This window comes from Mytilus californianus, unplaced genomic scaffold, assembly GCF_021869535.1.
Source record: "Mytilus californianus isolate M0D057914Y unplaced genomic scaffold, xbMytCali1.0.p SCAF_11, whole genome shotgun sequence".
In the NCBI taxonomy this organism is placed as follows: domain Eukaryota; kingdom Metazoa; phylum Mollusca; class Bivalvia; order Mytilida; family Mytilidae; genus Mytilus; species Mytilus californianus.
The window spans coordinates 47,615,663-47,643,548 of NW_026262593.1; the positions used below are offsets into that span (position 1 = coordinate 47,615,663).

The 27,886-nt window shown below is 32.1% G+C and overlaps 1 protein-coding gene across 2 annotated transcripts in view; it reads left to right on the top strand.

The window, feature by feature from the left end:
• LOC127720213 (uncharacterized) overlaps positions 1-27,886 on the top strand; it is a 48,159-nt gene that overhangs the window by 13,130 nt on the left and 7,143 nt on the right. For both annotated transcript variants that reach the window (XM_052226688.1, XM_052226689.1), the window contains exons 5-13: positions 1,993-2,292; positions 5,890-6,115; positions 6,688-6,798; positions 8,928-9,043; positions 13,402-13,531; positions 15,384-15,487; positions 16,481-16,681; positions 24,183-24,417; positions 25,893-25,997. In XM_052226688.1, coding sequence (XP_052082648.1) covers positions 1,993-2,292; positions 5,890-6,115; positions 6,688-6,798; positions 8,928-9,043; positions 13,402-13,531; positions 15,384-15,487; positions 16,481-16,681; positions 24,183-24,417; positions 25,893-25,997 — 1,528 coding nt within the window. The remainder of the gene's footprint in view (positions 1-1,992; positions 2,293-5,889; positions 6,116-6,687; positions 6,799-8,927; positions 9,044-13,401; positions 13,532-15,383; positions 15,488-16,480; positions 16,682-24,182; positions 24,418-25,892; positions 25,998-27,886) is intronic.

The following is a 27,886-nucleotide window of genomic DNA, read 5'->3' on the forward strand; positions in this document are numbered from 1 at the left end:
AAATTCAAAGTAAATGTAAGAATCAACAATTTAAAGTTGTTGGGCACCGTGTGAAAAATGATTATTTACTGGCTGCCATTTTTGAACACAACAACTTTTGTGTTCGCTATGTTCACTTTTGTGTTCAATTTCCTAAAGTATTTGGATCAATAGTCAAGTACCTTTTGACGATGCTCATGATACTTGGCAAACAAGACAGTATCGCCTGCAACAAGTATTAAAAAAATCAAAAGTCCATTCAAGTTTGATGTATCATCACTGTTCGTAATAGTTATATTTTCAATTATATCATTTATGAAATACAGGAACACTATGGGAGATAATGTTTCGCCTTGTTTTACACTTAACAAATTGTCAAAGGCATCTGGTAGTAGTCCACTGCATTTTTCACAAAGACGCACAAAAGCATAAAAAGATTTAATAATAGCTCCAGTTATGCTGCTGATACCATTCCGAAATAAGTTTTGTGTCAAAACTCTACTGCTAAGCTTGTTAAACGCTTTTCGACAGTCAACAAATGTGAAGTGCAGTTTTGTTTTATCTTTAGTTGGCGAATATGCACAATTATGCCATAAGAACAAAAATAGCACCAACAGTTGTGTTTCCAGGCCGGAAACGAAATAGATTGTCCCTAAATATATCTTCGATTTTGGACCACAAGTAATCGAGTTGTCAGGACGGACATGAACAGTCCGTATAAGGCAATTACTAAAATGATGGGACGATAGTTATCAAGGTCGGTTAAATCTTCATTTTAGGAACAGCAAAATCATTATTCCAGATGTCGGGAAAAGTTCATTTGCAAAAATATAATTGTATAATTTTTTCAAAATCGGACCAAAAATTTTCAGTTTACTCCTTATAAGAGTAAGTGTCCTAATTGATCCCTTTAAAATCACATTTTCATTTTGGCTAGTATCTTCAAATTTTAATAGATAGTGGAAATTGTAAGCAACAATTTTGATCAGCAATATACACTCTACAAATACATAAACATGACCGAAATGGACAGTTGACCTCTTGAAGTAGTAGTTACCCTAGGATGACAGTTTTTACTCTGTTTTCTTTTTTACCTTAAAAGAACTATAATAAACAGAGAGAAAAACTAAAAATATGAGCCACTTTAATCTTTTGCGATAAAGGTCAAAAGAAATATTAGAGTGGCATGTTTTTGCCAGATGGTGTAATAAGGCTCTCACCAGCCTCTTGTTCCTCATTGTTGGAAAGATTTTACTGTGTGAAGCAATCTCGGAATAATTGTAAACCAATCAATATAATAGTTGCTTTAAGAATTTAAAATGCATATGTGATACAGCGATTAAACAGAATTTCTCAACAAAGTATATATTTAGTATTATAAATGAGAGATGGAGCCATATCAGCTATTGTGTATCACAAGTTACGACAATTAAAATTAATCTTTGTCAAAATGCAGTATCTAGTTTAAAATGTAGGTAATGACTGCTTATCGTTCTTTTTCCTATTTTTGTGATTTTTGGCATAAACTATAGTAGATAAAGAAAAAAAGTATATAAATATTTTAATAAATAAAAAACGAACTACAGATACGTCGACTCCTCATAGCAGTTTTTTTTATCCTTCGAATGACAATTTTTACCCACTTTAGTGGTGATGTTGAAATTATAAATAATAAGTATATAAAGCTAAAATGGAAATAAAAGAAATGATCGGCAGGACAAGATCTAACAAATATTTGCTGATTTTCTTAAAACAATCTTGAACTTAATAAAAATTAAAAACCGAACCACGCTTGTATATATATATATACATAATTGCGAGAGATCAAATGATTAAAATTATATCCAAAAACAAAAATTTCTTCATTATATTAATGTCTTTTTGAATAATAATACGAAAACGTTAAGACACTAAGTGTTAGCGCTTTCAGTATTGTTGCAGAAATTTTCGGAAATATGAAATGTAAGTAATGGATACTAAATCAGTTTTTGCCTTTTATGTGTTTAATTTTAGGTATACCATATGACATCAAAAAAGAAAGGAAAATTTCTAAGTATTTCGAATGTTCAGTGTACACAACAGACCACAGAAGAAAAATCACCAGATGATTCCAAGTCCAAAAAGTGCACAGAAGAAAAATCACCAGATGACTCCAATTTCAAAAAGTGCACAGAAGAAAAATCACCAGATGATTCCAAGTCCAAAAAATGCACATCATGTGTAGACTTTGATAAAACTGCTATATTTCAACTATTCAAGCATGTACAGTATGAATCACAAAGTACTGATGCACGGAGAGACGTTTCAGGAGATGTATGTTAATGTTAAATATATAGGATCAAAGTTTTTACAACGTAAAGAACTTAAAGGGTGTCATAAAAATCAGTTCAGTTACATACAAAATAAAAAAAGCCAAGGATTAACACATAAATTGCCTTTCTTTGACTAATTATCTCAGTGCGGCCTTCAACACAAAACAGGTGGTCCCAACTTTCTGCAAGTTTCCGATGGAATTTGGCACAATTTCAAGCCCAAGATAATAAACGAATAATAAGATAACTATAGTTGGTTTCAGGGATCAACACAAGGTCTACATGTCTGTTGGACAGGGTTCACCAGACCTTGGTCTCATTTCATGGAGAAATGATCAATGTTATGTTTCGGTGGTTAAGCCCGTATATGAAAACCTTTAAGCAGTAGGTCATATTCATCATGTATATTTGGTGTAAGGAATGATTGAAAGATATATATGTCTGTTTGGCAATGTTCATCTGACCTTTACCTCATTGTCATGATTCATTGGTCAATGTAAAAAATGATTTATGATACTGTTACCAAAGTTGAACTAATTTTGTGAATGAATTTATTATAGGGGGTGCACATCTATTTTACATAGTTCATATTACCTCGATCTTATTTTCATGGATTATTTGTAGTAAAACCTTTATTTATAAACATAAATTCAATCATGACACGATCAGTCAAATATTCAAAACATCTCGTCTCGTGCATCTTGTTTTAATAAAGGACTTCTACTTGCCATGTAACCACTACAATAACTAGGAATTAAGTAAAAACGCAATTTCGGGATCAACGTGCTATCTGCATATGAATAGTGAAATGTGAGGTGTGTGTTTGAAGAACAATAAAACAATATGTAATTGGTTTACTGTGAAACAATGTCAGCACCTGTCTTTTGGTGAATACTGTGTTTCTCTGACTATTAATGAAGCCTTTATACTGAATCCATTTGATGTTGGACGTGTACTGATTGATATTTTAGGCTTAGATACACCAATTGTGTCAGATAACCAACTATGATAATTCGACTGAGTATGCCATTGGATTTGGTTGGCAGGTAATGCATACGTATCAGTGGAATTTTACCCTATCAACAACCCGGTTCGCACCTTCGGATTTCATTAGATTCCATCATGTTTTACTTTGATTTGTATATTTCTTATTGATTACTGAATTTTGAAACATCGGTAAACTACTGTTGCCATTAGTTAAGTCAAGTTCTATTAGCGATAATCATCAGCCATACTCCTGCAGTGGCTTTTAATGTTTGTCTTGTCGAGAACAAAACCACTCAAAGGAGACTATACATATTTATCAACAGGTTAGCTCCTAACTATCCTACTGCCTGTCGATACGTTTATTTTGGCATTGCACAAGTCACGTCTTCTTAGACTGTCCATGACGTTAAAACACTAAATCCCTGGGATGTGTTTTAGTTGATTTTAGTCTCTGATGCATGATTTTTTTAATTATTAATTGTTTTTGGGTTTTAACTAGCTTTCATTAACTGCGAGTACTCTCAAATCGTACTTTCGTGTTAATTTGATCTGTTGATACAATTTATAATGTATTTTTGTTATTCAATGTTTACTTATTCAGTGTTATATCTAGTCTCACTATTTTTAATATATACCACCTTTGATAAGTGTTTAGTATGACGATAAATTTTCACTTTTGTTCTCGTACTAGGTACAACAAAATTATTTATTTTGTAAAAATTATTTCCGTACTCCATGTTTACCTTACAAAAAAAATATTTTTATTTACCTGTGTACGTTATTTTAACATCCAATCCCCTTGTTTTATTAATTCTGTATTTACATTGTGTCATAGATCAAATTTATTCGTTCAGTGTATGTTCACTTGTTTTTGTTAATATGTCTTTTGATTGAGTTAAGCCATTTCAATTGATATTTAATAGTGTGTCTTTCTATGTTGTGATGTTACACTATTGTTTCAGGTAGGTTGAATGTTGGCGCCTATTAAAACGTTTAAACCCGCTGCATTTGTTTGCACCTGTCCTAAGTCAGGAATCTGATGTTCAGTAGTTGTCGTTTGTTGATGTGGTTCATAAATGTTTCTCGTTTCTCGTTTTTTATATGGATTAGACCGTTGGTTTTCCTGTTTGAATGGTTTTACACTAGTCATTTTTGGGGCCCTTTATAGCTTGCTGTTCGGTGTGAGCCAAGGCTCCGTGTTGAAGGCCGTACTTTTCCTATAATGGTTTACTTTTACAAATTGTGACTTGGATGGAGAGTTGTCTCATTAGAACTCATACCACATCTTCTTATATATATATATTAAACATGCTGCTTCCTCCTTCTATGGCGTCAACAATTGTTAACGTGTTTTATTAGTTAGTAAAGGCAAGACACATCTCTGTGTAAACAGTTTATTTGTTATGACCAATCTTTCGTAGAACTCGGTTTGAGTTATCCTTGTGTGATCACGTATTAACGTTGTGTTTTTGTTGTCACCTTCGTACGAACAACCGAAAGAAAAAATGCAATTAATTGTCCAATATTTAAAAAAACAACAGAAAAAGGAGAGAAAATCTTATTAACAAAAATGCAAGGAATGTGAAATTTAGCTATTTACCGTGTAAACTAAAGCTATTGTTTCTAGATATTCTTTCTTTTCATAACTTGTTTAGATGTATGTTTTTCATAATCACGAAACTGAATCTATGAAGACATTTAGTGGTCAATTGTAAAACGTTCTTATATGGTCTTTTTTCTCCCAATATTATTAAACGAGATGGCTTCTATTGTACATTAATATCGTAGTGAAAATACATTTTGCTACATTCTTATCTACAAAAAAAACTTCGAAAAAAATATACCTAAATAATTTTCCAAATGTTAGACTATGTGTTGATGCAACTTTACATTCAGCAACTCAACCAATATGTCACTTAACCATATTAAACAAAGGGGTTCATGTATATAGTTTTATAAAACAATCGTAGTTTTGGACAAACCAAATATGTAGAAAAATTCATTAAATGTATATTGTAAATCCATCAACAGTGTCAGATATTTGCTTATTTTAGTTATTGCCTTTTAATGAAAATTTAAAATGAACTTTTAACGGTTTTGGTTATTATCTTAATTATAGAATAACTAATCGAAGAATTCAAATAGAGAAAAATATTCAACGAGTGACCGAACAACGCATTAATTCCCGAATGCGCGTAGCGCATGAGTTAATTATCAGTGTTGTTCGGTGACGAGTTGAATATTTTTCGATATTTGAATTCTTTGATTAGTTATTCTTTTTATTACATTGGCAAATGGCTTTTTTTAATAAAATTAATGTAGAAAATGTAAGGAACTATATCTTTTTTCTACGCATTCACAATTTGTTTTGATCCGACGTTATCGACGTCTTGACAACGCCTATTGTTGTGTGACGTCAGAGAGTGAAATAACCACGTTTATTTCACATGTGAAATTATCGGTTTTTATTTGACTGGGAAATCAATGTAATGCATTGCTACCAATGTAATAAATATCAATAATGGAAATACAATGACTGTTCTTTGCAAAAGTAATAAACATAGCGTCAGTTGTTGTACTTCAAAGGTGATTTTTCACATATTTTTAACAGGATATGAAGAAGTTCCTTGACGAACATTTAAACAACACAGAAAATTCAACTTTTGATAGCTTAGTTGTGGTAATCCTCTCTGGAGGCGTTGCATATAAACCAGGTGAAATATATGATAAAGATGGCAAAAAAATCCAAATGGAAGAAATACTTGAAATCTTTCGAAAATCAAAAGCTTTTAAAAACAAACCAAAAATCGTCATCATTAGGACATACAGTTTTGAAGGTATATAAACTAAGCATTTAATTATATGGTTTGTAAATGTTATTATTATGTTATTTTATTTATTTTAGTTAAATGCTCAAAGATTTTGTTTCTGAAATTATCTGGAAATCATATCCATGTCAGTTTTTCACTGCGTTAATTGGCTGATATCAAAGGCGTCAGTTTTCTTGAAATTAGACTAATAATATTATGCTATCATTTATCATTTTAAACTTGACATATTTGTGATAATTGAACACTTAATAATTCTTAAAATAAATTCTGGATTCGATATTACGCATTTTTAGAAATAGTTTATCTGTTTAGATTTTCGAACCACTAAGTGTTTGAAGAAATATATTTTTAAGCTAGAAAACGTTGAATCATTTCAGCCGTTGAAAAAACAGGAAGTCCTGATACATTTTTGAACAATTGTATATCATGTGAATTATATACGTACAAGATTGTTGTAAATTATTTCATATCATTCCATTGTAGGTCAGTTCTACATAATATAATATTTAAAAAGGGATGGAATTAAAGGACAATATTTATTATTTTAGATAAACTGTGTGTTTTTTTCATTTTTGTAGAAGAAACAGAAACATCTGATGTCCTAGACGCTGAAAAGGCTGATCTTCCTTTCTACAAAACAGAACCAAATAAGGATGATCTATTTGTGGTGTCATCTCAACCAAGGACAAGTACGGATTATTTTTGTTATTATATGACTGTAATAGACAGGATGAATTATCCTGATTTATGGGCTGCAATATTCCCTTTGTACATCCATCTACAGATAGTACAACAAAAATTCTTACAAGCAAATTTGATAAAATTTGATAAAATTTGTTAGAATATTTTAATTGGGTGAGAAATTCTCCTCTTCTATTTTTATAATTTATTTCCATTTGCTTTATTCGCGAGATAACGGACTTTTATATTTTCTTAGTATAATATATCTTCGATCTTCGATCTTTTGACTTGAAACTTTATATATTTTTGGAATGGTGAATGAAGGCATGAATTTGATTTTTCAAAATGTTCTAGCTGTCATTGCTGAGCTATACAAATTTAATGGTCAGATTGACGTCAATTTTCCACATGTCGTCCACTAACTCGATTATGCTGAAATCAATTTTCCTGAAAATGTACACTTTTGTTTAGGATTAGCGGAAGCAACTTATCCATATTATTCCTTGATATTGTACTAAAGCCTATTATATCAGGCATTTGTTTCACATGTTAAGCACTCACTGCAGCAAGTATGCTTGGGTCAATGTCCTTTAAACATACCATTATTGTTAAAATTGCTTAAAGTAAGCGTCCTTTGAATTTTAAAAATAATTAAGATTTTTGATACTTTTGTTGTTTTGGAAATAATTTAGTTATTTTTATTTCAGAGAAATAAACATTATCATCAAGTTAAAGGCAATTTTTGTACGTTTAAGTATAACCTCGTGATTTCTTTTATGCAGGACTGTTTTTCTTACTTTTGATTTTAATGCCTTCTACAAAATTCCATTTTATTAGCGCATTAATTTTAATATGCATATTTATTATTGTAAAAATATTTCTTTTCTCCTTTTAAACTGTATACCTAACAACAAAATTATTTTCATTTACCTGTGTATAATATTGTGAATGGCGGATTTTTGTTCAAGATAATTGTTGTTTTTCTGAAATTGTTTAACATTTCACAGCGGTATAATACTGTTACTTTAATTATTAATCCCTTATTTTATTGATTTTGTATTTACATTGTATCATAGATCAAATTTATTCGTTCAGTGTATGTTCACTTGTATTAATATATCTTTTGATTGAGTTAAGCCATTTCAATTGATATTTTATAGTGTGTCTTTCTATGTTGTGATGTTACACTTTTGTTTCAAATAAGGGTGAAGGTTTGGTACCACTAAAACGTTTAAACCCGCTGCTATTGTTTGCACCTGTCCTAAGTCAGGAATCTGATGTTCAGTAGTTGTCGTTTGTTGATGTGGTGTATAAGTGTTTCTCGTTTTTCATTTTTTATATAGATTAAACCGTTGGTTTCCCCGTTTGAATGGTTTTACACTAGTAATTTTTGGGGCCCTTTATAGCTTGCTGTGCGATGTGAGCCAAGGCTCCGTGTTGAAGACCGTACTTTGACCTATAATGGTTTACTTTTATAAATTGTGACTTCATTGGAGAGTTGTCTCATTGGCACTCATACCACATCTTCTTATATCTATTATCTTTATAATTATTACCATTTCACACGTCATGATATGGAAGCAAGCAAAGAAGAGTAAGCGACCTGTTTATCTGTCAAAGAACTTAATTTATTTTGTTACAGATTAATGCACCTGATACATAATTGACCATGATTGCCCATCGTAAAAACTTGAATGTAGCTACGTATAATAAAACAGTTAAGCTAGAGGCATTATGTTTACCTATGTAAGATAACCTGATACCCACCTTTTTTGTATTAAAATCCTTTGACATACGCTAGTGAGTAAGCGTAGGATGTAAAGTACTACTGAGCATAACGACTTCACATGTGTGCAGCTGCTTGCCAGTGATTAGTTGTAATGTGTGAAAACTTTTCAGATCTCTCAGACACCTATTCCATTTCTTTCCGTATTATGAATTACGATTGGAGTATACTCAGCACGACTGTTTGAATCAGCATGAATAGTTTATCTATAAAGTCCAAATACTATTTCTATTATTTAAAATTAAAGTGAATTTAAAATGCTGTAATCTAGTATCAATTTAGAATAACAACATCAATGTCTATCAAATATAAAATACTGATACATTTGGACTTTATTATTTTTCATTTCAGAAAAAGGACCATGGATCATAGGAGACCACATGAATGGATCTTACTTTATACAAGCTTTTATTCATGTCTTCAAGAATATGGCACATGAACAATCATTCATGGACATGATGATACAGGTAATGATGCAAACAGTGTTTTGATATACTTAAAAGATTGCACCTCCCCTTTCGGAATTTACATTGGAGTTCGGTATTTTTGTTATACTTTTTCATAGTTGTGTACTCAAACCTGACAGTGTATCTTTTTCTGTAGGAAAACTTTGAAGTGCCTAAAATATTTCACATATGAGTTCAACATCTAGCGCATTTTTATAACAGTTTGCAGGTCAATACGCTTGGTGATTCTACCCGAAATTGGATCAAACCAAAAATTGTAAATTAATATATCCTGCGTTTCGACTATATATGCAGAATTAAGAAGGAATAGCAAAAAATGGTTAAAATAATGTGTCCGGATAAAGGGGCATATTTTCCTGAGCTATTTGCTTCATTGGGAGTTAGCAGGTTGATCATGCAGGTTATGGTTTTGGACTAGTGCGTGCAAAACATTCCTACCCTATATCAACACGATATAAACATGATAAACGAAATATTTGCCACTAAGGTTACAAACAAAGCTATTAATCCTTCTAACCATGATTGGCGACAAAAGTTGTCTTAAAGGAGCTTTGTGATATTTTAAAGTCGCAGGTAAATTTAAATTTTACTAATTAAACATTAGACATTTTGTGTGTGACATGTTGCATAGAAACTTGTCTATATTAAATACCTTATTTTGATCTCTTAATGACTAGTTTGTGTGTTGTTAGGTTGCTTTCACATAAGCATATACCTCATTCTTTTTTATTCATATAAATAAAAAGAAATTATAACAAGAAATGATTGTAACAGGATGCTGTTACGAAGCCTCCCAAACGAAGCTCCCATAATTCGTCATTCCTATGGTCGCCTGACATTGGGTAAAGTCCAGTACATATTGGTTTGGGCCAGTAAAGTGATATGCATTAGTGACGCCTAGGAACTGACCCTGCATGTCATTCAAATCTATGTGAAATGACGAACAGGAATATATATAGTTTAGGGGTGGGCATCTCGACCATTTACAAGATATAAGAACATTTGGATTGGAGTGACCCCTGGGGACTGACCCTATATATCATTCAAATCTTTGTGACATGACGATCAGGAATATATATGGTTTACGGGTGGGGATCTCGACCATTTACAAGATATTAGAACATTTGGGGTTGGGAGAACCCCTGGGGACTGACCCTATATATTATTCAAATCTTCGGAACATGACATACAGAAATATATATGGTTTAGGGGTGGGGATCTCAACCATTGTCCAAGATATTATAACATTCTGGGTGGGGGGAAACCCTTGGGGACCTTTCCTATATATCATTCAAATCTTCATGACATGACAAACAAGTATATATATGGTTTAGGGGTGGGGATCTCGACCATTAACAAGATATTTGAACATATTCACAGACTGGGGGTGGGGATGACCCCTTGGGTCTTACCATGTTTATCATTTAAATCATCTTGGCATGACAAACCAGCATATATAAAGTTTAGGGGTAGGGATCCTGACCACTTACAAGATATTAGAACTTTTTTAAATGGCAGGGGGTCGGGACGACCCCTGGGGACTAACCCTGTTTATCATTCAAATCTTCTCGGCCTGACAAACCAGAATATATATGGTTTAGGGGTGGGGATCTTGACCACTTACAAAATATGAGAATTTTCTCAAATGCAGGGGTTGGGGATAACCCCTGGGGATTAACCCTGTATTTCATTTGATGTGCTTATTATGACAAACCAAAATATATATGGTTTAGGGGTGGGGATCTTGACCACTTCCAAGATATTAAAACTTTCTCTAATGGCAGGGGGTCGGGTAGACCCCTGGGGACTAACCCTGTTTATCATTCAAATCTTCTCGGCATGACAAACCAGAATATATATGGTTTAGGGGTGGGGATCTTGACCACTTACAAGATATTAGAACTTTCTCAAATGTCAGGGGGTTGGGACGACCCCTGGGGACTAACCCTGTCTATCATTCAAATCATCTCGACATGACACACCAGAATATATGTGGTTTAGGGGTGGGGATCTTGACCACTTCCAAGATATTAGAACTTTCTCAAATGGCAGGGGGTGGGGATGACCCCTGGGGACTAACCCTGTTTATCATTCAAATCATCTCGGCATGACAAACCAGAATATATATGGTTTAGGGGTGGGGATCTTGACCACTTCCAAGATATTAGAACTTTCTCAAATGGCAGGGGGTTGGGATGACCCCTGGGGACTAACCCTGTATTTCATTTGATGTGCTTTATCATGACAAACCAAAATATATATGGTTTAGGGATGGGGGTCTTGACTACTTCCAAGATATTAAAACTTTTTCAAATGGCAGGAGGTGGGGGTAACCCCTGGGGACTAAGCTTTTATTTCATTTCATGTGCTTTATCATTTAGAACATTTTCAATTATAAATAGTGTCTATCACTAACTGTTTTCAACTTATAATCATTTGAAAATAAAAAAAAAGATAAAATTCCATAGTGTTCTATAGTAAACCCCTCCTTCCTTTATGCCCCTCAAAGTACCCCTTTATAAACCCCAATGCACAAACAAAACCCTGATTGCACCACTAGACATGTTAGTCTAACATATTGTGAAACCTTAAGTTAATCTGACCAGTATTTTTGGAGAACGGGTGCGTACAAGATCGGCGGAAGAAGAAGAAGAAGAAGAAGAAGAAGAAGAAGAAGAAGAATAAAAACTAGATTTGTAATTGCTAGTAATAACGGATGGCACCCTTCCCCCATTGCCAGGGTAACGGCAGCCATTTTGAAAATTCCAAAGTCAAAGAGAACATCTACACATGCCAATCAACATTTCTGTAAAGTTTCATTAAGTTTGGAGCACTTTGAAATTTTGGACATTTTTGCTGTTTCCATGGTAACGGCGGTCATTTTGAAAATTCCATACCCCGATTGCAAATCTGCACATGCTGGTTAACATTATTGTATAGTTCAATTAACATTGGTTCATACAATTCTGAGATATAAGCTGCACAAAAAAAGTGGAAGAAAAATAAAAATAATAAGAAAAAAAGAAATGTAGAATAACAATATGTCACCCCAACTCCGTTGAGGGTGCCATAATAATAAGAACTGAGCAAAAACAATAAGTCTTCTGGAGACTTAATAAGCTAATATCGTCACGGGAATTCGTTAATTGATTTTATTTATGGTGTTATTCTTTCAATAATTTCTGGTTTTCATCAGGCGCAGTCAGACAGTTCATTAGACGTTAATGTTCTAAACACTTCTCCTTCTTTGCCTTTCTTATGAAAAGCAGTCAACAGCGGGATTAGATAGTGCAATAACTAACAACCCGTCCACTTAAAGCACTCTTCTAAAAATATTAAAGTTATCCCAATCGAAGATAAAAGAAAAGATTACCATTCATTTTACAATGCTTTCAGATCAACTTTTCCTGAGGTAACAATATCAGTAAACCGAAATGCAAAAGCAAACTACTTAGCTATTGAACCCCGATGCATGTTTTGGTTAATATAATAAGTTATACAATGCTTTCAGATCAACATTTCCTGAGGTAACAATATCAGTAAATTGAAATGCAAAAATAAGTTAGTGTGACAGACACTATTTCAATATATTGTTACAAGAATCCAACAACAACAAATTACATGAATCCTTGTTAATTGTGCGCTTTAATACAACATTATATGAATTGATTGCAACTCGATTGATGTACCAATGGTTATTTTGTTACTTCTTTTTTATGTTTTTTAACTTTTCATAAATTATGATGTATTACATTTTTACGAAATCCTATTAACTCATCTTGTGAGTACTTTTGGATTTCTGATTGTAAATACCATCCAATATGACTCTATTGTGTGATCTTCAGTGTAAAACAATAGAGGAAAGACGAAGCAGGTTAAAACGATACCATTTTATGTCTTCCAATTATACATTACAATAAATTTAGGCGACACGTACTATATTCTTTGAAATCTGTGGGGTTCATGCTCTATCTGTATTTACCAATAACAAAAAGTAAAATATTTAATTTTGTTAAACATTACACCGGAATTGTAGTTCTCTTTCCGGTAAATTATTTTATCCATATTGATAGAACTTTCACCTGCGGAAAAAATATCTTCACCGCACGAAACGTCGCGTGCTTTTGCGTGTATATTTATGGTAAATACTTTTGATGTACAATTGGTTTTGGTAAGTAATTGTCTTTTGAAAAACTAATATTCACTTTGGCCGCTGTCCTTAGTGAATATCAGTTTTTAAAGGTCAATAAACCACACATATACCTCATCAAAAGACAATAATGGTATAATATTGCAAGATATATTATTATTCAAAGTCTGTGTTTCGCGAATTTTTAGTTGAAGAGAATTTTTTTCAGGTAAATAAATGTCTTTCCAGTGCTATGATGCCTGTTGGGGGAAAGCAAGCTGTTGCAGAAGTTATGATTTTTGAACATAGTAAAGAGAAAGATTTGTTCTTTTTTCCGGGATTAACAGATGATATGATAGGTAATAAAAGTAACAGTGATTTTAAGGTAAAACACATTGTTATATAAGCCTATATTTTGGCACGGAGGCGAGATACTGTCATCCTATATTTTCGTGGTCGACGTTGATTTGGTTCGGCTTTTGGTTTAAAAATTGTTAGATATCAATAAATTGGTCAATTATTTAACAAACTTTGAAAGAAGCTTTTATATGATAAAAACAAAACAGTATGCAGAAACAAAATATTGATAATTTCTTTTTCATTTTTCCGTATTGTACTGATAAATGGTCTTATTTCTTCAGCAGTTTACAATTAGAAACTGTCTGATTATTTTGTTCATTCATCAATTACTTTTGCAAACCTTCATGAAGTTTAATCAAGCTTGGACAGTTGGTTCTTCATTATAAAAAGACGGTTTCCAGAGCAAAATTTCTGTAATATTAGTATAATTGTTTCCGTATTTTTTTATGAATGGACTTTGTAGTGAATTTTAGATACAGATTGGGTTTTAACATCTTTTACTCGTCTAACGTAACAAAAAATATGTCTAGTATCTTTGATGATTTTTGTAAGACATCAATATCTTTACAAAACAATCATAGAATGCATGCAAGGAAGCAACATTTAGATTTGTTTTAAATTTTTTAATATTTAACTAATAGACAGCATAGGTTTATTCCAGTTAACATTTACATAAATCTTGTGTTTAATCTCCATTAAATGTTACGACAGAAGCTTCTGTTTGATCAAGAAATAAGACCAAATTAAGAAAGATACACATAAAAAATAAACACATATAGGCGCTCAATTCGAAATAGACAGTTTAGAATGCAAATATATACTAGAATATTTTACTCAGACATGTTTATGTTTAATTACTTTCGTTTTTTATTTTATTTTGAGGGAAAAAATGATAATCATGAATCAATAAACTAAATGTATTGCATTTTTGCCTTAAAGTCATATGAAACTTCAAATTCGAAAAGCTGAATATGTTTTATATACTTGAATGGCTAAGTTGCATTATAAAACAAGTGTACATAGACTTTCTAGTAAAAGAAAATCCATTATCTTATCAAAATCTTCAGAAATGTACTGCTATTGAATCATTGTCCTCCCAAACACTAATTCGCTGATATTTTTCCGTATGCAGTGACCTTAACTACAAGACCTCTCTTAAGAACTTCGGCCACCGCACAGCGCAAGTGCGAGGAAAAACCGTGATGACAGAATGTAAACAGACGTACACTTGACGGTAAATAGTAATAATTGATTCTTAAAAAACAAGTTGAATACACAAAATCATTTAACAACAGTTATTGAAAAGTTTATTAAACACATGGGAACGCATAGAAAAATTAAAAAAAAATTAACATCGCTCTTTCAATTCACTTATTTTTACATGCTCCACGTGCTTCTGTGTTTATTGTTTATCAATGTCACGATCCGGTAGACTTTGGAAACCAACTCGAAAGTTAATGAGCTTGCGATCAATAATCACCGAATGAATGTTATGTGTCGATTATACGTTATACATTCGTAGAAAATGAATATAGGACTTAGTTTAGTATATATGCATGCATTGGTTCAATAATTTCCTGAACATTACAATTGTTTGAAACTCGTTTCGTATGACTTTAAATCAATAAGTTTTATAAGAATAAAATATCACTCTGTAAATAAAGACCGATTATGCATTTTTTTATCATCTTGGTTTTGTATCTAATTTCATTTCATATTTGTATACCAAGTCAATTAACATGATAAATACTTAAGGTAAACATATTTGATCAATAAAATAACAGAATCGATTGAAACAATGTTTAAACATGATCTCAATATTGCCTACTGTTATGCCTACTATTCTTAAAGTTCCTCCTTGGCCAGACTTGGTAACCGTTAGAAATACAGTGCGGAAGCAAGATATCAAACTGAGCTCATTGGATTTCTATAACAAAATATCAAAAGAAAGAAAGGTATTTATTACCAGAATATTTAGTTATAAGCTTACTATACTCAACTAATCAATACAAGGAATTTCCATCAGTGTTATCTGTCCATTATTTGTAAATTTCTGTTTATCATGAACAACGGAACAAAAGTGAACATAGTATGCCTATATCGTTTTTTTTTTCTTTTGAATCCAGTGCTTCTTCATATCAACCAATACCACTAATTGTTTGAAAAGATCGTACGAGGAATTATTTTATTTTAAATGTTGATTTATTTTATGAACCTTCTGTACTAATAAATGGTCAACTGTTAAGGACAGACATTGTCAAGATTTTAAACTCACATGGCCTATGCCATCGAATGGTGTTTGTTGGTCATTATTGTCCTTTCTTTAAGTAGCATTTACATTTTGTTCTCTACTTAAGCCCTTCTTTACTGAATGAAATCAAACTTGATACAAATGCGTCTTGCCGGGTGTTTTTCGAGGGTTGCTGCATTGCTGTCTTGGCATGTAACAGCTTCTGATTATTTGGAAATTTAAACTTCAACTGGAGAAACAACTAGATTCAAAATTGTCAGAAATGTTCAATTAAACGTTTTTGGAATGACTACTGATGCTAGATGGGGGTTAATTTTTATCGTATTAGGAAATCATATTGGATCTCACTTGGAAGAACAAATTAAACTGAAACCAAAATAAGCAATAATAATCTTTACAAAAACATTAATCAAATAAAGAAAACCAATGACCACATCATACTCATCATTGGACTGGTTTTAAATACAATAACAAAATTGTAACAAATAAGCTTTCAGCAGATATAACTGTTTTTACTCTAAGCATAAAGAAGTCATGAAATCAAATAATACAGGAATGTTTTGTAGAAGGTACTTAATATTATATGTTGCTTTAGTTCTGATAAACTGCTTCTTGCCAAATTGAGGAGTCATTTCAGCCACGATTTGTAGAAAAAAGTATATTAAAAATATCTTTATATTTTTAATTTTCTTTTAAGATTTACCCATTGACAAACGGCTACAAAAGAGGGAAGTGTATTTTGATATCGAATGTTCATTGCCAGAACAAAGACGACGGGAAGAAAACACAAAGGCATTCGGAGTGTTCGAGTAAATTGGACTTTGATTTAACCAACATAGGTCAGCTATTGAAATTCATTGGTTATGATTTCGACCAGATTAAGAATTTCACAAATGAGGTATTGTATCAATTACATGTATTTTCGTCGACCTAAAAACTAAATCTTTGATACGATTAATTTTTTTAAAGTATTGTTAACAATCAAAATATAGTTATAATACCCCTGCTTTTTGAGGGTGCCGTATAGTAGGGTGCCCAATGTCCAAAAAGTCCTCTAGTTAACGAGTTTAAGTTAACGGATAACATACGGCTAATTTTTTTTTGCAAATTATAGGAAAATCAGTATATTTTACAATTATGATTGTCGTCGTAAGTTCCCATGGTCACAATTTTCTAATTTTCGTGTTTTTACAGGGTAACCCCAGATACAGTATTGTACGTGGAATCTTTAACATGAAAAATAAAATTATTACGCTCCTTGTTGGCGGTTTAAATAGTACTTATAATATAGTTTATATCTTAAATATATCATATAACCAAAAGCGGAAAGTATTTAAGTGATTTTAGTATAATTATTTCAGCATTTTAGTAAGACTAACATTTTACCCGAAATTTACCACATTTTCATCGAAAGCAAAATTATAACGTGTATCATCACGATATTTTTTACTCTGATTAAAGCAATAAGACACGGTGCATGTGTGTGCCAAATTTCATGTGTGAAATGAAAGTAGTTTTGAAGAAATTAGCAATTAAAAACACAAATTAAGTCAACATTTTGACATTGATTGAACATGGATTATCCCGTGACATTCATCATTTTGTTGCTTACACTATTAGGTCATTAACAAGGACAGTGGTCACTCAATACATTTCTCATTTTGCTTGTTGTGTGTTGTTTTGAATAGCCAGCTAACTTTGTAAATTGTTATTTTCTTCTGAGGAATATGTTTTGTGTCTGTTTTTCAATACTTTAAACTTTTTATTGAATAGATATTTTTGTTATAATTGTAGTATAAGCATCAAATCGGTCAGTTTCGTTTCACACCCGGAATATGGCACATCAAGCCTATTTATGGTCTTGCATGATGTTTTCAACCTAAATCCCCCTCAGTGTGAACGACAACAAAAATGTATCACCGTTCGTGCTTTAAATTATACACCAGCAAACACAACTGAAATAATTTCAAAGCTGAATTGGCAATAGGTTTGTCCCAGCAAACCACTGAGCATGCTGAAGCCAATGACCTATATGTGCGAAGCTGACAGCAGGAAATTTTTTTTCCGGTTTGACCTTTTTTTTTCATTTGTTGCTACGCATGCTTATTTTTTTCCGCGGCTTTGCTGCGCGAAAATTTATTTTCACTTTTGTACACATTTATATCCTCAACTTTCCTGTATTTCATGTTGCAGAGTATTCATTTTCATCCGGTCTTGTGCAAAGTTATTTATTTTCAGTTCATACCAGGCCAAATTATTGATTTTCAAAATCCTCCTCCCTTCCCTCCTTTCGAAATCAAATGGTTGTCCCCTTACTGAAAGCTAATGAAAGGACGTCATCAATTAATAGTCTGAGAAGAGTATGATCATAAACATAATTACCGTAAAAACTAGGATTCTACTGGTACAGCATGTTTTACTAACTGACTGAATTATGTCGAAATTCTTAGAGAAAAGGATTATACATTCTTTATATGCCTGTCCCATGTCACGATCGAGCCGGTATTTGAGTGGTTTTCGTTGGTTCATGTCTGATTTCTTTGGGTAAATTGTTTCGTTATTAATTAGGCCGTTGGTTTTCTCAAATGAATTGTTTCAATTTTTTATACCCGGGCCTTTTATAGCCGACCATACGGTATGTGTTTTTTCTCATTGTTGAAGGCCGTACGGTTGCCTATAACTGCTTACTTCCACATCTCCTTATTTTTATATTATACAAGTATTACATCAATTTAACATTTATTTATCAATGTACCATGTAAATGAGGTCAGATGAACTCTGCCACAAAGACATAGATATAAGAAGATATGGTATGAGTGCCAATGAGACAACTCTCCATCCAAGTCAAAATTTATAAAAGTAAACCATTATAGGTCACAGTACGGTCTTTGTACACTTTGCTACTATTCCAAACACCATATGCCTGTCCCATGTCACGATCGAGCCGGTATTTGAGTGGTTTTCGTTGGTTCATGTCTGATTTCTTTGGGTAAATTGTTTCGTTATAAATTAGGCCGTTGGTTTTCTCAAATGAATTGTTTCAATTTTTTATACCCGGGCCTTTTATAGCCGACCATACGGTATGTGTTTTTTCTCATTGTTGAAGGCCGTACGGTTGCCTATAACTGCTTACTTCCACATCTCCTTATTTTTATATTATACAAGTATTACATCAATTTAACATTTATTTATCAATGTACCATGTAAATGAGGTCAGATGAACTCTGCCACAAAGACATAGATATAAGAAGATATGGTATGAGTGCCAATGAGACAACTCTCCATCCAAGTCAAAATTTATAAAAGTAAACCATTATAGGTCACAGTACGGTCTTTGTACACTTTGCTACTATTCCAAACACCAAATATATTTGACCCACTACTTATAGTATCTGAGATAAGGACTTAACCACTGAAACTTAACCTTGTTCACTGATCCATGAAATGAGGTCGAGGTCAGATGAACCATGTATGACCGACATGTAGACCTTACAAGGATACCATATATTAGTAACCAAATATAGTTATCCTAGATGCGACGGATACGAAAGGGACATTCAAACTCACAAGTGAGACATTCACATGACGAAAAAAGGCTATACAGTTTTTTAGCAGTCACTTAACCATGAAAATGAGGTCAAGGACAATGATTATATGACAGACGGGAACTTTGTAACACAATGGATCTATATACAAAGTATGAATCATCCGATTCATCTACCCTCTGAAATATAAAGATGTACAAATAGTTTACGGTGTTGCCGCCGCCACCATCAGATTGTATGCTGTATGCCTCGCATTCTGCGACTTGCTTCGAATGCGATTTAAAAAGGAACAACTGAAATTAGCTCTCTTACCTAAACCTGGTCGGTGGGCTTTCAACTAAACAGTAGATAATGAAACGTAATAGCTACTGCTAGCTTCGGCAATTTTTCTATGTCGTTTCCTTCTGATTAAAATTCTGATCTATGTTATCTCGTGTGCTCGTATATATAAGCTCATATGAGGATATCGAAATCAGAGATCTATATTTTAATTAGATTGATGTTGTTTACAACCCTCTTTTTGTAGATAATCTTTAACTCCATGTCAATTATATGCCAATTTATGCTCAATAAGGCATATAAGTGTGTAAGATGTAGTGATTTACCTGTTTCTAATTGTCATTTTGTTTTCATATATACTTTAACAGAAACCCTCCCCCTTTTTCACCGTTTGCAGTTTTTTTTTATTTCTATAAAGCAAAGATATACTCAGACCTGCTAATTCAATCCATTCTGCGTTAATACTACACCAGTTTTGGAACTAAGTACAATTTTATGTGCTTCCAAAATCACCAAAATAAAATTGGATATTTACCGAGAAAATCATTACGAACACCTCCTATCAACAGACGGAAAAATAACATTTTGGGAGGGCAACTTTAAAATGTTAATATCTAAAAAAAACATCTCTAGAGATCACTTGTATCGAATCTTATGTAAAAATTTCGAATTTGGAAATTTTAATAGGTCAAGGTCACTGTTATTTAACAGCTGAATGAGAATTGTAAATGTGCACCCTATAAGTACAAATATCAATCTCGAACCATATTTGGCAACATAAATATCAAATTAGTCCTAAATATAGAAACTATAGTTATAATCCTTTGAATTATTCTAATTTATTTTTCTATAAACGCATATATGTAGGGGCAGCCAGCTGTCTAAACTTGACTCTGCGTTTTCCCTGAAATTTTAGTTTTGACCTTTGACCCAAATTTAGGAAAATCCTGACCACTGTAGACAACGACGACATCATTATTTCGATGAGGCTTGTTCTCCTCTTTTTAATGATATCAAATACAGCCGTGTGTTATTCCGTTAACCCAAATATCGATCAAATTCGTTGACTGGGCACCCTACTAGTATTAAGTGATAGATGTGACTGTCCGTTAGTCTTTCTTTCCCTTGTATAAACCTGAATCTGCTACACAGTTGCTTACCAGTTTTGACAACAAAAAAACTCACATGATGTGTATGAGATCTTCTTATTTGATTGATGTTTTTTGTAAATCACTTAGGAAAAGATCATATACGCGCATTGCAGAAAGTCAAACGCCCTTAATCAGAACGTAATAGAACTTCCTCTGAAACTTCACACTATTTTGACATTGTGCATCTTCTTTTTCAAAACGAATTGTCTAAGGGTTTCCCGTGGCAAGTCGTGGATTTACCATGATTGCTGTATCATTGGGTACCATTTTTGTACTATAATCTATCCTCATCTCCTAAAAAAACATATCAAAATATGTAATCCTTTTTCATTATCTAACCACAATGTATTTTGCATCGGTACAGAAGACATATTGTCTGACGTTTCTGTCCGGCATATGTCAAATGTCAATAATCTATTTTTCATGGACTGCAAACAACATTTTTCGTATTCCACTACTTTTACCTATAGGTAAAATATATATATCGTGTATATTGAATATATCAAAATAGCAAGTTTTTTTTTAATAATAATAGACATAGATCAACTATTTTCTGTGTGTAGAATGATTGTCAGTGTTCGTCTGAACTTGAACTCATTAGCATGATTTTTTGGTCAAGTTCATTTTTTTTTAATAGAACAGTTTAGTCAGACACCAAATTTATGAGTGAAGTATAGTTTGTGTACAAATTGATTGTAAGAGGTTCGCCTGATAGTGTTTATCTTACTTTGATGTGTTTTGATCGATATTATTTTTTTGTTTTATTAAATCAGTTTTGATGATCCCCTAATTAATATGTCATCTATATTCCGTGTATACAAGGAATATGAAGTGTTCATGTTCATATGATAAGGTTATTCAGTGATTATTTTTTTTATTTTTATTATATTATTCATGTCAGTTTCTCAGAGATGGAATTTAACCTAGCTATTACAAGACATTCAAATTCGAACAGCTTCCAAATTCCATCCTGCAAAACACAGTACAGAAAAGAATCCTATTTTCCAAGAACTATTACCGACTGGAACAAACTACCGGACAACATTGTAAATTGCACTTCAGTAGATTCTTTCAAATCATCAATTTCAAAGCATCAATATTAACTCAACTATTACATTATACTTAATTATACAAAGCATTTTTTTTATTTTTTCGTATTTATTAAAGATTGTATATATATCAATCTATGTCTTGTTGTAAGTTTCCTCCTGTGACATGATCTTCAATTTGTTGAAGGCGGTCACTATATGGTAGAAGTAGAAGTAGAAGTATATAGGCTGAAATAATGGTTGAAAATGGAACGTATTTGTCTGATTGGGTTTATCTTATGTTGACCTCAATGTTACAGTTAATTGTTTTATTGATTAGCTAAAAGTTTCATGTTAAAGTCAGTATAATAAGAAATAGGATCATCAAATTTGGTTTATCGAATGTAAGTAGTACAATTTTGCCTGACGAAGTTTATCTTAACTAATTTCACTTTGAATTTCATGGTTCATTTGATAATTGTAATTATTTTGTGATAATTTATTTCCTTAATCGTTGTGAAAAGTAGTTTAACTGTTTTTTGTTAAAACATGCTGTGAGCGGTTTATTTCCCATTTTGACCTATAAGATTTGACCTTTAAATGCTCAATTTGTCGAGATAAAGTTTCATGGTAAGGTACGTTTCTAGGATACCACAACAAATAGATCATACAATTTTGAAATATTTTATAAGCCATAGAATGTATTTCTTGCATATAATAAGCGTAAGGTGTACATGTTCAACATACTTTCAACACAATAGTAAAGCAGGGAAGACACTTCAACATGTCCACTCTTGATTAGAATGTTTTCGGATATAAAATAGAATAACCCATTATCCTCTATATTCTGTAAAGACGACATTTCATATCATGGATGTGTTGTTGATCTATGTTCCAGTATATAGAGATTGACGGATTATGATTTTACATCCAGCATGAATGTCAGTGTCATGATTGCCGTAGATAATGTACTGTACATTTCGATTTTTTAGCGTGTATTTATTATTGTCGTTTTTGAAGAATGAATATATATACATATTTAAATATTGTTTGTTTTCAGTAAATGTAATATGCTCTTCAACTTCGTACTTTATTTGGCCTTTTTAACGTTTTTGTTCGAGCGTCCCCTGGTGAGTCTTTTGTAGACCAAACCGCGCGTCTGGCGTACAAAATTTCAATCCTGGTATCTATGATGAGTTTATTTGAATATAAATAATGAAATATATAAGAATGACACATATATAACATTTTGGTTGCTGACAATACAAAGTAATAAAATCATGCAGAACATTTTATGAAGAACTATGTTATCCAAATGTTTGGCACTGCTAAAATAAAACATTATGCGAGTAACTTTTTAAAGTTTTGTTGATGATATCAGTCATCATATTACACTTGTAGATTCCACTGTTATCCACAATAGAGAAACTAGCATAAATGCATGCAAAACGCAGGTGTAAGCCGTGATGTATCATATATGATGTGTTATCAGATTTCTGAATTGACTGGCTATTGGAAAATGAATCCTATGACTAGAGAAATTGGCCTTAACGTTTTTCTGATCGTGTCAATGTTGAAATGTCTGAAACTTTCGAGGATTTTACTTATATTGCAAATATCGCCTTTGCGTTTATTTCAGTAATGTTTACACATATCACATGTAATCAATCCATTAATATTATGGCACTCATCAGGCAAATCGATATTTAGTAGATGTACACTTAAAGTTTTAATATTGCTTATGGAAATTCAGTTTATAGCCGCGACAAACATAAACTGACATCTTGCAAAATGACGAACCTAACTGAATGTGCAGCTGTGGGTATGATTTAAATATCGCCTTTAGTTATGCTCACATATTTCATATGAAATCAATCTACTACTGTTTATTCATTTTGGAAACAAATCATTGGTTATTAGTTGCACACTATAAAATAACAATCACTAAATGAAATTTAAAATTAGAATTCATTATTATTTTTGGAGTACTTGTATTAATAAATCTTCTGGGTATAAATAAACAGCAAATATGAACGTTCCACGAAAACACATTTCATGTTAATCTCAATATAGAAGGGTTTAACTTTGTTCATCAAGTATCCACAAAAATTACTTGTTTCCCCTTTATATTGGATATTTGGTTACCCTGAAGAGGAAAAAATGAATTCATACTCGTATGTTCTCCACTATTCATGTTGTTTTTCGTAAATATTATCTATTGCTATTTTGATCGTAGAGAACATATTTATTATGAATGCTGTAGTGTGCTATTTGAACAATACCATGTGTGCAACAATGTAGCATTTTAGGTTTACATATATGTTTGTAAGGAAACATTTCATTCAAATAAAACAAATCAATAATAATAACAATTTTTAAGATATTTTTGTTGCAGAAGATTAAAGAGTTCTTGAAAGGAAAATTAGATGAGATAGACAAAAATCAGTCTTCCAAGTATGACAGTCTATGTATAATGGTTTTATCTGGGAAATTTGACTGTGAAGCTGGAGTAATTTATGATTGCAATGGGAAAGCTGTTCAAAGAAATGCAATTTTAGAAATCATTAGAGGCTGTCATCATTTTGAAGGGAAACCGAAAATAGTTTTTGTCCAAACCTACAATTTTCAAGGTATTTATTTTTTGAAATTGTTGTACTTGACAACTTAAGGAATGAATAACGACTTAGAAACAAACTAAAGAATATTGGAAATAGCTAATGTTCAATTTTTCTTTTCGATAACCATTTGATATTTTGAGGAGTAAAAATGTTATTATACCGGTAAATGGTTTATGTCTCGAAACTGTTTAAATGTATGTGATAGACATCCAAACTGACAATTAACTGAATTAATTGATAAATGAAAACAACTTCAATTTTAAATGATAAGCAGTCAATCCAATTGTTTTTGTAGATGAAAAAAACCAAGGCAACAAGGATTTCTCTAAATGAAAAGTTCAAAATATGAACATTATTTGATGTATTAAATACACCAACAATCTTGCCAACAAAGCTTAGTTCACTGTTTAAACTCAAAGTTGTCAGAGCTTAAGCTGTATCTATGGAATCCCTAACCCTATTCAGTGACTAAAGGAGTTTTGAAAGGAATAGACATGTTTGACCTATATTGGTTTACTTTTATAAATTTTGACTTGGATGGAGAGTTGTCTCATTGGCACTCATACCACATCTTCATATAACTATGTGTTGAAGTGTAAAGTATGTTTTTGTTATGGTATAGCTACTATAGTTACAAGTGTTTTCCCTGACCGAAACTATCACACAAATCCTTATAATGGTTATACCCTTGAATGACAATGTTTGACTAATTTATCATTTCTATTATTTTAGCGTGCAAACTATAAAGGAAAAAAGAAATAAAAAACTGGTCAACAATACAAAATATAGAAATATTATATTACTGAAGCCAGCAATTGACTCTTAATATGAGTCTTTGAATGACTCAAACCCTCAATCGACCGCATAGGAATTATTTGCCAAAACTTATTTTTTTCTGCATTCTGCAATTTTAAGTAATTGCACTACATAATATACCAAGAGTTAGATTATGACTGAAGCCATGAATTTACTCCTTATAGGACTAATTGACCAAAAAGACTCTTTTTTCCAATAGTGGCGCTTCAACCAATCAAAAATAAATAATTCCATAAAAAAACTATTACTTGATTGAAAGGAGAGAGTTCGACCTACACAGTTTCCATTCCATACAAATATATTATTGCATCGTTTCAATTTTATGCAAAAGGCCTGAAATTTTGTTTAGTGGGTTGTTAAAAGTAATATGTATCTTGTAATATGTAAGGGCTTTTCAAACTACCGTACACTATCGCCCATCGTCTTTCAGATATTTCAAATTAGTGGTTAACACGACAACCATGGAATTTATTGTTTTGTTGTTTAAAAGCTGTCTCATTGAAATATACTCAAAAATATTTTTCTTGAAATAAACATGACAAATTATATACACTATACATGAATGTTTTAGTTATATATTAAATTGAAATAGAAAGGGTTTATATGGTATCCTGATTTAAAAGTCTGTATATCGTATGCATGTATTCATAAGCGATTATATTTGATTTCAGAGAAAAGCAAAGGTTTTGATTCGTCGGATTCTAAATATGACATAATAAAGAATGGTAAATCTAACACAGATGATGTATTTGTCGTGTCAAATTATCCAAGAATAGGTAATTCTGTTTTTTATTTTTTTTTTTGCTTGCATTCCATTTAGGACAAAACGTTATAGATTATTCTTTTTGGACAGAACGTTATAGCAATCATTTCATCACTGATTAGAACATGTAGAAATTAAGTCAAATGAAGAAATCAGATGTCTATTTTAACTGGTTTATGTTTTGATTCACCGTTAGATCACAACTGCGCAAACATATAATATTATTCGAGTGAGTTTCAAATAAATATATGCAAACCCCAATATCACATAGTGATAAAAAAAATCCGGCTTTTTTTAGTACATATTTGTTATTCGATATTTTGTAATAATTAGTACGGATGTTTCAATTGTCGTAACCACAATCCCGTCGTTTTTTCCTCGAATGTGACCTACCAAATTACACTTATCATCAGGTTTGTACTTGTATGAGCAACACTACGGGTGACATATGTGGAGTAGGATCTGTTTACCCTTGTGGAGCACCTGAGATCATTCCCGGTGTTTGATGGGGTTTGTGTTGTTCAGTCTTTATTTTTATCTTGTGTTTTTGTTGACTGTTTTGTTTTGTTTTTCCATGGCATTGTCAGTTCGTTTTCGACTTGTGACTTTTTCTATCCCTTCTTATCGTCCACCTTTCTTTGATATTCCATATCTTGTATTCTAGTCATTTTCTGTAAATTTTCTGTTGATAAATTTTTAATTATCGAAAATACTAAGGGTTTTTCTACCTCCAGGCATGTATGGCCTATTCCGTATTTGGCAAAACTTTTCTGAATTTTTGGTTTACAACTTTGTATTGATTATGGCCTTCCAACCGTTTTGATTCGAGACACTGATAAGCTTTACTTAGACGAAAAGCACGTCTGGATTTTGGATGAGTTTTTAGTATCACTCAATTTGATGCCAATGTTGATGGAAGTTTCGGCTCCGAGGGTATCACCAATATAGTAGTCAGAATCTCTGTGTTGACATGAAATATCAATGATTAGGTCATGTTCTGTAAATTCTCTGTTGATAATTTTCAGTTATCGACAATCCTCACGTTTTCTACACCCAGACATGGATGGTCTTACCCGTTATTGTCACAACTTTTCGGAATAATTGGTACAACATGCTCTTCAAATTCATATATGTTTGGGCCTTTCTAATGATTTGAGCGCCCCTGATAAGACGAAATGTGCGTCTGACGTTATAAGTTTTTTGGTCTTTTTTTCTTTTTGAGCCTTGGTGTTGTCAGTTTATTTTCGACTTATGATTTTGAATGTCCCTTTCGTATCTTTCACCTCTCTTGTATAAGCCTGTTTTGTTTTTTGTATACCTAATTTTCATAGTGCATTGATTTATAGTACTCTTTGCGATTATGGTATGCCCTTTTAAAATAAACTATACAAATAGTCGATTATTTTGGGTGCTGAATTCATCTAATATAATTGCTTAATACTAAGTCTGAGTTCTAATAAAAAATGGGATGTCACATCCTATTTTTTACGGCGATGTTGTTATAAAGCCCGTAAATTTGGATACGATCCATGTTAACTGAACAAACTCATTCATAAAAGTTATAAATTTAACACAGTAGTAAAATTTTTAGATATTGTTTTCATTTGTACTAATTTTGATTTTTTTTTTTTTTTTTAATTAAAACATAACTATATATATATTGCTATATACATGTATGTACAAAGTTGAGAACTCATTATCCTACATCATGTCGATATTGTTTGCTCATAATTTGGAATTGCACTAGGTCAATGACGTCTTTATACTAAATCCGTTGGATGTGTACTGAATGATTTAGTCTGGGAGAACATGATTTATTTCTTAGTTGTTATTGTCTTTAAACTAGCTTTCAGTAACTGCGAGTACTCTTACTTTACTGTATGAGTATTTCTCATTTTACGG